General features: G+C 44.9%; 1 protein-coding gene across 1 annotated transcript in view; it reads right to left on the reverse strand.

Annotated features, from left to right (window-relative positions):
* Positions 1–11,844: 11,844 nt before the first annotated feature.
* Positions 11,845–13,160, reverse strand: part of STT3A (STT3 oligosaccharyltransferase complex catalytic subunit A) — a 43,478-nt gene continuing 42,162 nt past the window's right edge. Inside the window, exon 18 of the mRNA XM_040326431.1 lies at positions 11,845–12,122. Within this exon, the coding sequence (XP_040182365.1) occupies positions 12,084–12,122 (39 nt within the window). The 3' untranslated portion in view covers positions 11,845–12,083. The remainder of the gene's footprint in view (positions 12,123–13,160) is intronic.

The following is a 13,160-nucleotide window of genomic DNA, read 5'->3' on the forward strand; positions in this document are numbered from 1 at the left end:
CTGCTTGTTGTGTATACAATATGTGTGTCTGTGAAGTGACTGTGTGTGAGAGAACTGAGGGCGGGGAAAGGCTGTTGGAAGCCGTTCTAGTGACATGTATATTGTGTACACTGAACATAGTAATGTCCACTGGAAAAAAAACATGAATAACCCTCATTATTCTTATCAAAAAATGATGGAAACCGCCACGTGTATTATATTCACCTCACATAGTCATGGCTGACTGAATAAATATGAATGCCCCATTATTCTCATCAATAAATGACAGAAGCTATTAAAGTGTCCTCTATATTGTGTTTACCTCACATAGTCATGGCGACTGAATAAATATGAATGACCCCCATTATTCTTATTAATAAATGATGGAAGCCATCCTAGTGTCCTGTATACTGTGTTCAATCACCTCACATAGTAATGGCTGACTGAATAAATATGAATGCCCCCGTAATTATTCTCATCAATAAATGACAGAAGCCATCCTAGTGTCCTGTATACTGTGCTTACCTCACGTAGTCATGGCTGACTGAATAAATATGAATGACCCCCGTTATTCTTATCAATAAAGGATGGAAGCCGTCTTAGTGTCCTGTGTATTTTGTTCAACTCACGTAGTAATGGCCAACTAAATAAATATGAATGACCCCCATTATTCTTATTAATAAATGATGGAAGCCATCCTAGTGTCCTGTATACTGTGTTCAATCACCTCACATAGTAATGGCGGACTGAATAAATATGAATGCCCCCCGTAATTATTCTCATCAATAAATGACAGAAGCCATCCTAGTGTCCTGTATACTGTGCTTACCTCACATAGTCATGGCTGACTGAATAAATATGAATGACCCCCGTTATTCTTATCAATAAATGATGGAAGCCGTCTTAGGCCGCGTACACACGGTCAGTCCATCCGATGAGAATGGTCCGGCGGACCGTTTTCATCGGTTCACCGCTGAAGCAGACTGATGGTCTGATGTGCGTACACACCATCGTTTCCAAAACCGATCGGGTCAGAACGCGGTGACGTAAAACACACGACGTGCGTCGACTTGATTCTGAGCATGCGCAGGTTTTGAACCGATGCTTTTGCGTACTAACCATCGGTTTTGACCTATCGGTCAGCCATCCATCGGTTTGATTTTAAAGCAAGTTCTCTTTTTTTGGACCGAAGGACAACAGACCGATGGGGCGTACACACGGTCGGTTTGGACCGATGAAACTGAACTTCAGTCCGTTTTCATCGGTTTGGACCGATGGTGTGTACGTGGTATGTGTCCTGTGAATTTTGTTCAACTCACGTAGTAATGGCCAACTAAATAAATATGAATGACCTCTATTATTCTCATCAATAAATGATGGAAGCCGTCCTAGTGTCCTGTATGTTGTGTTTACCTCACATGGTAATGGCCGACTGAATAAATATGAATGCCCCCCCGTTATTCTCATCAATAAATGATGGAAGCCATCCTAGTGTCCTGTATACCGTGTTTACCTCACATAGTCATGGCCGACTGAATAAATATGAATGACCCCCATCATTCTTATCAATATTTGCTGGATGTGTATGAGTTTTGAAGATAACCCAAGAAACTATGAAAAAGGGGAAAGAAAGAAAAAAAAATCCATGATGGGGATGATGTTCCTCTTTAACCTCACACAATAGGACCAATTTACAAAGTTAGCAGGATAAGGATCCTTGTATTGATGTTGATGTTAGCAGGAGGAACAGGTAAGAGCTCCAGCAATGTTGTAGAATTCAGGGTGCACTCAGGCCACTCTAAACGCAAGAGGAAGGTTTAGGGCCCTTTCACACTAGCGGACCGTATATGTCCGCATTTTCATCCTTCCGTTTGCGGATGAAAACGGGACATACATGGGTCCCTATGTGATTACGGGTGTCAGCAGATGAATATCCGCTGACACCCGTAATTTGTCCGCATCCGCAAAGATCCGCATTTGCAGACGGAAGAAATCCTATTTTTCTTCCGTCTGCCGGATCGGATCGGATGAACACGGACATACGGTCCGTGTTCGTCGGATCCCCCATAGGGGAGAGTGGAGGAAACACAGGGCGGTCTCTGCACAGTATGCGGGGACCGCCCTGTCAGCTGCCAGCTCAGCGGGGATTTTACCGAGGATCCCCGCTGAGCAAAGCGGACACACAGAGCGGATCATTTCTGATCCGCCCCGCGTGAAAGGGCCCTTAAAGTGGTTGTAAACCCTTACAATAATAAGGCTTACCTGTAGCTACCCCAGATATCTCCTAAACCTGGAAGGTTTAGGAGACATCCCCTGTATCTGCATGTGCCAACGTCATCGGCACATGCACACTGAAGCAACGGCACGTACGTGCCGTTGCTTCAGTGAGTGTGCCATTACCGGCGGCAACCATGCGCGGTCGTGACATCATCGCAGCTCTGGCCAATCACAGCGCCAGAGCCGCGATACCCGGAAGTAACTTTGGGAGCGATGTCGCCGGTGCTGTGTATGGGCACCGCAGCGGGGGCTTCGATCCCAGGTATTACATAATGAGCTAGTATGCTATGCATACTAGCTCATCATGGCTTTGTCTTGCAGGTCTTTTTTTTTTCCTGCCTGGGTTTACAACCACTTTAAGCAGCTAAAGGTTTTGTTTAAATACACAGTCCCCTGCTCATGCAGGAAGGGTGACTGTGACTCTGGAAAGGGCATCCTCTGACCCACCCAATATGCTTCCCTTAACCGCACTCCCTTGAAGCTTGCTTCTTTGAGGCCGATGCCAAGTTTGGCTACATCAGAAACCTGATAGAGCGATAACACCAACACCGTTGTCATGTGACTGTCCTTGGGCCTAACAATTGATTACTTGGTCCAGGCACTGTCAGAGGGGGAGCAAGGCACAAGCGCCTCTATACCCCAAAGTGCTGGTATTCTCTTCAACTGCTCAGAAGCAAAAGAGGCATGAGGGAGCATAACAAAGACACGTATTTGGGAGACTAGGGGGCCTTTCCTGAGGCCTCTTGGTTGGGCAAGTTGACATTTACTAATGCTGGAGTAAAAAATCAGGCTGACTTCTGGAAATAAGCAAATCAGCTTCCAGGTTTTATTGCCAAAGCTTATTTGAACAAGCGGAGGTTAGAAGCTTCTATGCAGAAGTGAGCCTGATTTTGCACTCTCCAGCTCTAGTAAATAAACCCCATTGTATCTCCTAACGACGTCATGTGTGACGAAATGCGTAGGTCAGAGCAAAGTGCGGGACGTTTTTGCCGTTTGCTGGCCGGCAAATTTTAACCAGCGATTTATATTACTTCTCGATACAAGAGCAACCTTTACTTTTAATAAAATATTTAGAAGAGTTTTACACTATGTGGAGCTTCTTCTTTCATGTTCTAATTACTGGCTTATCAGGATGCCATTGAGATGAGCAGTACAGTCCATATCATTACCCTCGAACGGGTCCTGTAGGAGAGCCTTGGGAAAAATCCTGGCCAGGTTGTTTTGCCACATGCCCATCTGACCTCTCTTCTATTAGAGGGGTCCACCAAATTTGGTAAACCTGCATTTTTACTGAAGTGGCGGTGTCACGGCTTGGGAAACCAGAATGGTGATGGATGCTCACTACCGATATAGTCTCATTTGAACATTTCTGAAGGGGATCACTTATCGTCACAAACTTCATATTTTCTTATTTTTAAATATTTTTGCATACTTTTTTTATTGCTTAGGTCTTATATACAGTAAAACCTTGGTTTGAGAGTAACTTGGTTTGTAGTAGATTGTATGATATCTGGATTATCATTGTATTACTCAAATTAATACTTGGATTAATTGTGATGTAAAGGTTTTGATTATCACTGTTTTATAGCGCAGCTTTTTTTTTTTTTTTATATATATATATATATATATATATATATATATATAAACTGCATCTTTAACCCAAAATGCGTAGAAGAGTTCATGTGCAATTTTTTATAAGCACTGTACTGGTAACATGTTTCGAAGTCTGAATTATACAGCTCTCTCTATCTCCCTGTAGTCTTTAATGGTCATGGTTATTATTGGTAATGACCTACCAGGTACGAATATGGGTGCAAGGTTTTCTACAGGACTGGTGGCCTTACTATGACAAGTCAGGTCAAGTAACATTGTGGATAATAGCTGTTACTCTTTGGAACCAGGCAGTGCTATTTGAGGTGCTGGAACGCACCACTGGGAGTCTTATCAAGAATGAACTGGGGGGGGGGGGGGGGCTAAGGAACAGAAAATGTTACAGTGTTTCCATAGGCGTGTGCGCACAGGGTGTGCCCAGGCACACCCTAATCACCCTGTGCAGCACAGATTTCCTCTACTGCCCTCACGCCCATCTTTCCCCCCACAGTGCTGCCAGCTTCCCTCCTCTCCTATTGGCTGTTGATGCTGGAATGTTTTAGAAGTGGGGAAGGGGCCAGTAAATATGTAATTTACTGGCCCCTTCCCTTTCTGAATGAGCAATCGGTAGGGTGTGTTTGGGCTTTGGGGTGAACACCCTAATGCAATAGGCTGCACACACCTATGAGTGTTTCCCTAAAAAATAAATATCAATTTTGGCTACAAAACACACTAGGGCTTATTTTCAAGGGATGTCTTATTTAATTACGGTATGTACAAAAAAAGTTCCACCCCCTGTCAGCTTAGGAGTCAGCATTGTGACATTCTGTAATCCCAAAAATAATCCTTGGTTAAAGACCTTGTAAAATCAAGTAATCAGTTCTGTAAAAAGATTGTATAATGTGCAGTGCGTCTCCTTATTTACAGTGCTGCTGGGTGCTCACGTTACTCGCCAGAGCTCCTCTTACCTGCTCCGAATACTGCAGAGGGAGACATCAAGATCCCGCTGAGGTCAGCCGTGCCCTGAGCACTGCAGAGGGAGGGGCTGCTGCCGTTAGCTGGGAGGAGAAGAGCTCCGGCAGGTCACGTGAGCGCCCAGCAGCGCTGTAAATAAGGTATATTACACAAGAAGACACATTATATAACGTTAGATCTCACATAATTAGAACCTTTTTAAGCGATTAATGAGGGGGGGCTGGCCCCCCCTTATCAATTTTTTGGACCAAAAATCATTCCGGCTAATAGATCCGGTAAGATCAAGTGGTTTTAACGTTAGATCTCACACAGAAATGTGAGATCTAACGTTAAAACCACTTGATCTTACCGGATCTAACGTATATCTATTAGCCTGAATGATTTTTGGCCCAAAAAATTGATAAGGGGGGGCCAGCCCCCCCTCATTAATCACTTAATAAGTCTCTAATTATGTGAGATCTAACGTTAAAACCACTTGATCTTACCGGATCTAACGAATATCTATTAGCCTGAATGATTTTTGGCGAGAAAATTTGACAGGGGGGGCTGATTACGGGTTAGCCCCCCCAGCAAATAACTGTTAATATTGCTTCTTCTGTGTGTGATCTAACGCAAACAATGATTGATCTAACCTGATCTAACAAACTGCATAAAAAAAAAAAGTCAAAATTTCTTATATGGGGGGGCTTACCCGGCAGAGGTCACTTTTACACATGTTCATAATCCCTATTATAGATTTTTCACTTTAATGTTTATTATTATGATTGTAAATTATTAAAATCGCTACGTTCCATCCGTTTAGATACGGCATTTAAAAACAAAAAACAAACACACCTTTAGCACTGCATTTATTATTTTAATTTGATTGCAGTTTTTTCTGACTGGTTTTTCTAGTGGCTATTGCATGTCAGTGCATTTTCTTCCTCCAAACTTAATCTTTTACATAGCTCAAGAGGTCAGATTTAAAGCATAGTTCCACCCTAAAGTGGAACTTCCACTTATTCGATTCCCCCCCCCCTCCTGTGCCTCCAATTGGCACCTTTCGGGGGGGCGGAGACAGGCCAACTTCCGGGAGTCCAGGCGGCAGCGCGTGATGGCACTGCGGGGCTCCCTCGTCCTCCCCCGGGCCAATAGGAGAGAGGAGCAGGGCCTTGCGCATGTGCATTAGGGTTCCCGGAGTCAAACTGAAAGGCTACACTGCTGGGTTTTCTTACCCACAATGGCGGCGGAGGCGGCAGCACCTGACAGCTGATGGAAACATCAGCTGCGTTGCCGACATCGAGGGACTCCAGGCCAAGCAAGTATCTATTTATTAAAAGCCAGCAGCTGCAGCATGTGTAGCTGCTGGCTTTAAAAAAAACAAAATCTTTTTGGCCAGACCACCATTTTAAGATGACTTTAGGATGCAAGCTTCAAAAGAACAGAACCCTCTGATCCCTCTTGTAACCGTACTGTATCCCTACATTTTGTAAAAAGGGATCAAAGGGTCCTATGCGGCAAGAGCTTACAATCTAAAGTCTTCTTCTACAACTGATTGCATTGATAATGCAGACTACTCAGGCTGGAATCAACCCCACCCTGTATGAGGCGATGGTGCATGAGATAAGAGTTTGAGGTACCCGATTCCTTATAGGATACTCTTCTCTAGATCTCAACCTTAGGCGATGACAGTGATTTTTATCTTTATGCATGGAATCAATTTAATAAGACACGTGACCACTCATTAAAAGAAAAGGAGGTTTAACCTTAAACTATGTAGAGGATCCTTTAAGGGTGGCAAGGATGTGGAATTCCCTTCCACAGGCGGTGGTCTCAAAAAAAACTATTAGATAAGCACCTGAATGACAACATACAGGGTAATACTGACATATAATCACACACATAGGTTGGACTTGTGTCTTTTTTCAACCTCACCTACTATGCAACTATGATTGCTGGAACCATGTCATGTGGTAGGATGAGACCAAGATAAACTTATTTGGTGTCAAGCGTGTGGCGGCAACCAGGTGAGGAGTACAAAGACAAGTGTGTCTTAAGCCTCGTACACACGGTCAAACTTCAAACAAACTTTTCCGTGGATTTTTGTCCGAAGGGAGTTGGCCAGGCACACCCATTGCATACACACGGCAGGACTTTTCTGCAAAACTTTCCCAACATTGCGTGGTTTTTCTGCTCTTTTCCGCCACCCTTTGGTCAACTTCTGCTATTGTTGGTTGGTTTTAACATTGGTTCTGGGCATGCGTATTTGTACTTCGGACAAAAGTCCGATGGATTTCTGTACACACGATAGGACTTTGCACTGTACGACTTTTGTTGCTGAAAAGTTTGTCCATTTGCCGAGCAAACTTTTGTCCGATGACAACTGAAAAAGTTTGTCCAATGGAGCGTACACACGGTAGGATTTTTTTTTTTTTTTAAAACCTGCTCATTTTGAAGTTTGTTGTCAAAAAGTCCTACTATACTATATAACTACCGTATTTAATCGGCATATACCGCACTTTTTTCCCCTTAAAATCAGGGGGAAATCGTGGGTGCGCGATATATGCCGATACCCCGCTGTCTCCGACACTGTCCGAGCCGAGTGTACTGCGCGCTCGGCTCCGCCCGCAGCAATGCGAGAGGAGCGAACACACAGGAAATCCGGCTCCTCTCGTGCCAAAAATCGAAAAACGAACACCGGACACGCTCACCTGGATAAAGGCCGCAGACGGACACGCTGGACGAGACAGACCCCACGCAAGGAAGCCACAGACAGACACCCACAAGGCCGCAGACGGACGCTGGGCAAAATTGTAAGTTTTATTTATTATTTACCTTGCAGAACTTGGGGTGCGCGTTATACGCCGGGGCACGGTATACCCCGATAAATACGGTATATGCGATATAGGATTTGTTAAAAGGACTGCAGATTTGAGTGTCAGGTAGGAAATATTTAATTGAAAACAGTGTATATTAAACAAAAATGGCAATTTCCACAATACAAAACATCAAATATTAAAGCAAAGCCCATAGAAAACAAAAATCAGCCTTTTAATCCAGCATTGGAGAAAAAAAAAAAGAAAATATTGAGCGATTTGGGCCCCTTTCACACTTGTGCAACTTCTGTGACTTGGGACTGCAAATTCGCATGACAAGTCGAACCCCCCCCCCCCCCAGGATTTCCAGTCCCTGCACTACTTCGATCCGACTTGAGTTCCATAGACCTCAAGATTGCACGACTTTCAGGTTGTGTGAAGGGGGGGGGGGGGGGCTTACACATTTGGACTTTAGGCTCATTGAGAAACACAGGAGACTGCTGGGATAGAAGCCATGCCTGTAAGAATCCACCCAAGGCTTAAATGTGTGATAAATGCTGACAATATATTGTCAAAAGTATTGGGACACCCGCCTTTACACACATGAACTTTAACGGCATCCCAGTCTTAGTCCGTAGGGTTCAAGATTGAGTTGGCCCCGCCCTTTGTCAATGCAACACCTTTGGGGTGCGCTAGAGTGGAGACTGCGAGCCAGGGCTTTGCATCCAACATCAGTTGGCCTCACAGATGCACTTCCGGAAGAATGGTCAAACATTCCCATAGACACACTCCTAAACCTTGTGGACGGCCTTCCCAGAAGAATTGAAGCTGTTATATCTGCAAAGGGCGGGGCCAACTCAATATTGAACCCTACGGACTAAGGCTGGGATGCCATTAACGTTCATGTGCGTGTAAAGGCAGGTGTCCCAATACTTTTGACAATATTAGCGCATCTTATAATACATTTCACCCTTACCGGTTTTGAAGGCACAGTTAAAATAAACTTCAGTCTTCCATTTCATTAGAGGACTTGCCTAGAATGGTATTCTCACTGAACCATGAATTATGCAAACGAGTAACTGTGCCCATCACATTTTACTACATCTACCTTGTGTCTTTGAGGTCTGGCAATCTTAACCCGGCCCATAGATGGTTCCAATCTCGGCCGGGTTCAGCTCAAAACCATCTATATGGACAGGCTGATTGTACACAAGTTAATCCAGCAATCAACTTGGGTATGACCAGCATGTCAGATTTTCACTGCCGGTAGCTATAGCTGCTAGCAAGAATCACTGTGCTCCCTGCGCCCATACCCCACTGGGAGAACACAAAAGCTTCACGAGAGGGATTCCCTTTATCAACATTGACTGTGTTTATGAGGCAATCAAACTATTGTTATCTTTTCCAGGAACCACACATCACTAATTGCTAAAGCACACTTATTTTGACGGGGTTTCCGTTACAATATATACGTTAAATCCCAACTGACCTCACAACCTTCTGTTGAAAATCCTTTAATCCCATACCAAGTCAAAAGGCTGTTTCTGGCTCTCAGGCTGCAGTGCCCTGTACTGGCAGAGCTGAGTAAAAGCCACGCCCCCTCAGCGCAAGCGCTCTCAAGCAGGCGGGGGAATGTCTGAACAGGTCTGTTAAGCCCCGTACACACACACACACACAATCGGAATTTCTGACTTTTTCCATTCGAAAATTTCCGACCGCGTGTTTGCCCCATCGGAATTTTTCCCCCCAGAGGAATTCCATCGGAGTTTAGATAGAGAACATGTTCTCTTTTACTCCGATGGAATTCCGATGTTAGTTTGGCCGGATAAAAGCCCGATCGTGTGTACAGGGCATTACTAAAGACAGCAAGTCTTAGGGCTCTTTCACACGGGCCTGAACCTAAACGGGCGTTTCGTGCTCCTCTATGGAGACGCGGATGTCAGCGGTGACATGCCCGCTGACACCTGACCCACTACGCCAAAGTGTGACGGATGGAAAAGTAGGTTTTTCCTCCGTCTGGCGGATCGGGTGAACAGACAGACGGTCCATGTTCATCCAATCCCCCATAGGGGAGAGCGGAGAAAAGACAGGTCCCTGCAGGGTGCGGGGACCGCCCTGTCATTCGCCGGCTCAGCGGGGATCAACGGAGCGATCCCCGCTGAGCAAGTGGAGGTTCACGGGGCGGATCGTTACTGATCCGCCCCGTGCGAAAGGGGCCTTAAGCTGGAAACACTGTACAATTTTCTGTTTATTTTTTCTGCAGATTTACCAAAACCATATAATAATATAAACACAAGGTCAAACCTTAAAGCATGGGTCTTCAAACTATGGCCCTCCAGTTGTTCAGGAACTACAATTCCCATCATGCCTAGTCATGTCTGTGAATGTCAGTGTGTTACAATGCCTCATGGGATGTGTAGTTCCGCAACAGCTGGAGGGCCGTAGTTTGAGGATCTCTGCCTTAAAGGCTCGTACACACGATCACATTTTCCGACAAAAATTGTGTGATGGTAGGGTTTTTGTCGGATAATCCGACCATTTGTACGCTCCATCAGACAATTGTCGTCAGAATGTCCGACAAACGTGAGATAGCATGCTCTCAAATTTTCCGTTAACAAAATGTGTGCCGTCGGATTATCCGATTGTGTGTAAACAAGTCCGTCAGACTAAAATCCAAAGTACAAAACACGCATGCTCTGAACCAATGCTAACCATAAAGACAATATTAACAGAAGTTGTATGCAGAAGAAGGTCACGACCAACGCCCTTCGCACAAAATTCCACAGATTTGTCCGATGGAAATCCGATCGTGTGTACGAGGCTTTAGAGTTTCAATTTGTATGCAATCAGGCAGGCCCTTGCACTACATGGTTTTGGAAAAATCGAAAGCATCGTACACACGATCGGATTTCCATTAGACAAATCCGTGGAATTTTGTGCGAAGGGCGTTGGCCATGAACTTGTTCTGCATACAGACAGCAGAGCTTTTTCAGCCAAGGTACACAAAACTAAGGCCCCTTTCAGACGTGCGGACCGTATTTCCACTTTTTCATCCATCCGTTTGCGGATGAAAACGGGACATACATTGGTCCCTATGTGATTGCGGGTGTCAGCGGATAAACATCAGCTGACACCCGTAATCACCCGCCTCCGCAAAAATCCGATTTTGCAGATGGAAGAATGTCCTATTTTTTTCTTCCGTCTGCGGATCGGATGAACAAGGACAGGCGGTCCGTGTTCATCCCATCCCCCCCATAGGGGAGAGCGGAGGAAAGACAGGGCGGTCCCTGCACAGTGTGTGGGGACCGCCCTGTCAGCCGACAGCTCAGCGGGGATATACGGAGCTATCCCCACTGAGCTTACGGACACATGGGGCGGATCATTACTTTACTGATCCGCCCCGTGTGAAAGGGCCCTAAGCGGTATTTCTGCTCTTTAGTGCCACACTTTTGGGCGACTTCTGCTAATGTTGTCTTATGGTTAGCATTGGTTCGGAGCATGCATGTTTGTACTTTCGATTTCAGTCCGACGGGCTTGTGTGCACACGATAGAATAATATGACAGAACACATTTGTTGTCGGAAAATTTGAGAGCTTTCCCAACATTTGTTGTTGGAAATTCCGACAATTGTCGGATGTGGTGTACAAATGCCTACCATCACATATTTGTTGTTGTCGGAAAATCCAATCGTATGTATGGGCTTTAAAAGGAAAATCAGACAACACTACTCTGGTGCCTAGTGAACTGCATAGTCACATTTAGACCACCCAGCAAAGTTGTTGTAAAATGAAAGTGGGCGGTAAATGATAAAATGGGGGGGTCATTAAAACAAAGTCTATCTAACTTCATATCACTTTCTGTAACTTTGGCAAATAAGAGGAATGCATTGTAGCAGCATGTGCGTATGTGTGTGAATATACAATCCATCTATAGATTTTTGATCTGTGAGCAAATCCTACCTTGAAATCTGTAAGTGATTAATCTGTAAGTGATTAATCTGTAAGTGATTAATCTGTAAGTGATTAATCTGCCAACCCCCCCCCCCCCCCAAAAAAAAAGCCCAAGTAGTGGAGAAAAAAAAAAAAAAAAAACACACGATATGTAGGTTTTATGAACCTAAACAAAAAAGTGAGATTATGCAATACCCCCATTAAACTGTGGGGGGCCCTAGAAACAAAAACAATCAAATTCTCCCAAGACACTCATTAAAGAAACAATGAAAACAAAAAAATTTGTATCCCCAACTTTAATTGACCACCGTAAAAGTTTAAACCACAATTTCAACCATTTGGCAACACATTCGTATTGGTAAGAAGCACTCTGCTCCGCATGGACAGCGAGCGGTGCATCGCCTAGGCCAATCAAGTTCCATTCTTCTTATCAATAGAAACAGTATAAAAAAAAAAAAATTCTGGTTCACAGGCGAGGGCTCTTTCAGTGCTGTTTGTGTTAAAGCTGAAGGCAACGTTATGTCCGTGATAATCCGCGGTTATCCAGATCTTTCACCTGTTGGTGAGAATTTCAGAATTTGTCAGATTTTAATAATAGAGAATAAGCAGGTTATAAAAGTCACTAAAATGATCCCCGATGTGCATGGGAAGGTGTCTGCAGATACTTTTGATTATTATCAGTAGAATAAAATTACATTGGCCACAAATGGCTTCTCAATCTAGTTCAGTGTGGCAGAATTAAAGGGGTTGTAAAGATAAATGCTATTTCACCTTAATGCATCCTATGCATAAAGGTGAAAAAACAACCAATGGTACCGCCCCCCCCCCCCCGTTTTACTTACCTGACCCCCTCGAAAGTCCTGCGCGCGTCCATGTGATCGTCTTCGGTTCCCAGCCTGGCCATTGATTGGCTGGACGGATTGATCGCAGCGCAGCCATTGGCTGGCGCTGCTGTAAATCACAGCGGATGACGCGGCACGCCAGGGGCGGGGCCGAGGGATACAGTCGGCGGCTATGCCCACAAAAGCTTTCCACCATGCAAGCTCGCTCGCATGAAGGTAGAAAGCTTTTGCAAGGAGGAGCCGAGACAGCCGCCGAGGGACCCCAGAAGACAGGGTTAGGGGCCACTCTGTGCAAAACACGGTGGAGGCAAGTATAACATGTTTGTTATTTTTTTAAATGTCTGCCTTTAGTGACCCTTTAATTGTCATACACACTATTAGATATTCTGCAGATTTACCAAAACCATATAATATGAGGTCAAACCTTTGACGCGGAGCTCTGAGAATTTTTTCTCAGAGCTGCAGTATTTGTAGCTGCCGACTTTAAAAAAAAAAAAAAAAAAATATGATCAGTTACCTGTCCAGGGCGCCCGCGATGTCGGCACCCAAAGCTGATCTGTCCCTTGGCTCTCAGGTGCTGCCGCCACCATTTTCGGTAAGGGAATCAGGAAGTGAAGGCTTCACTTCCTGGTTCCCAACTGACCATGCAGGAATGGTCCCTGCCGTCTTCTGGGACCTGTGTGTCTCCCAGAAGACAGCGGGGGGGACAGAGGCGGGGCCGGATATGGCACAGATAGCTGCGGATACTGCGA

Source organism: Rana temporaria, chromosome 10, assembly GCF_905171775.1.
Source record: "Rana temporaria chromosome 10, aRanTem1.1, whole genome shotgun sequence".
Taxonomy (NCBI): domain Eukaryota; kingdom Metazoa; phylum Chordata; class Amphibia; order Anura; family Ranidae; genus Rana; species Rana temporaria.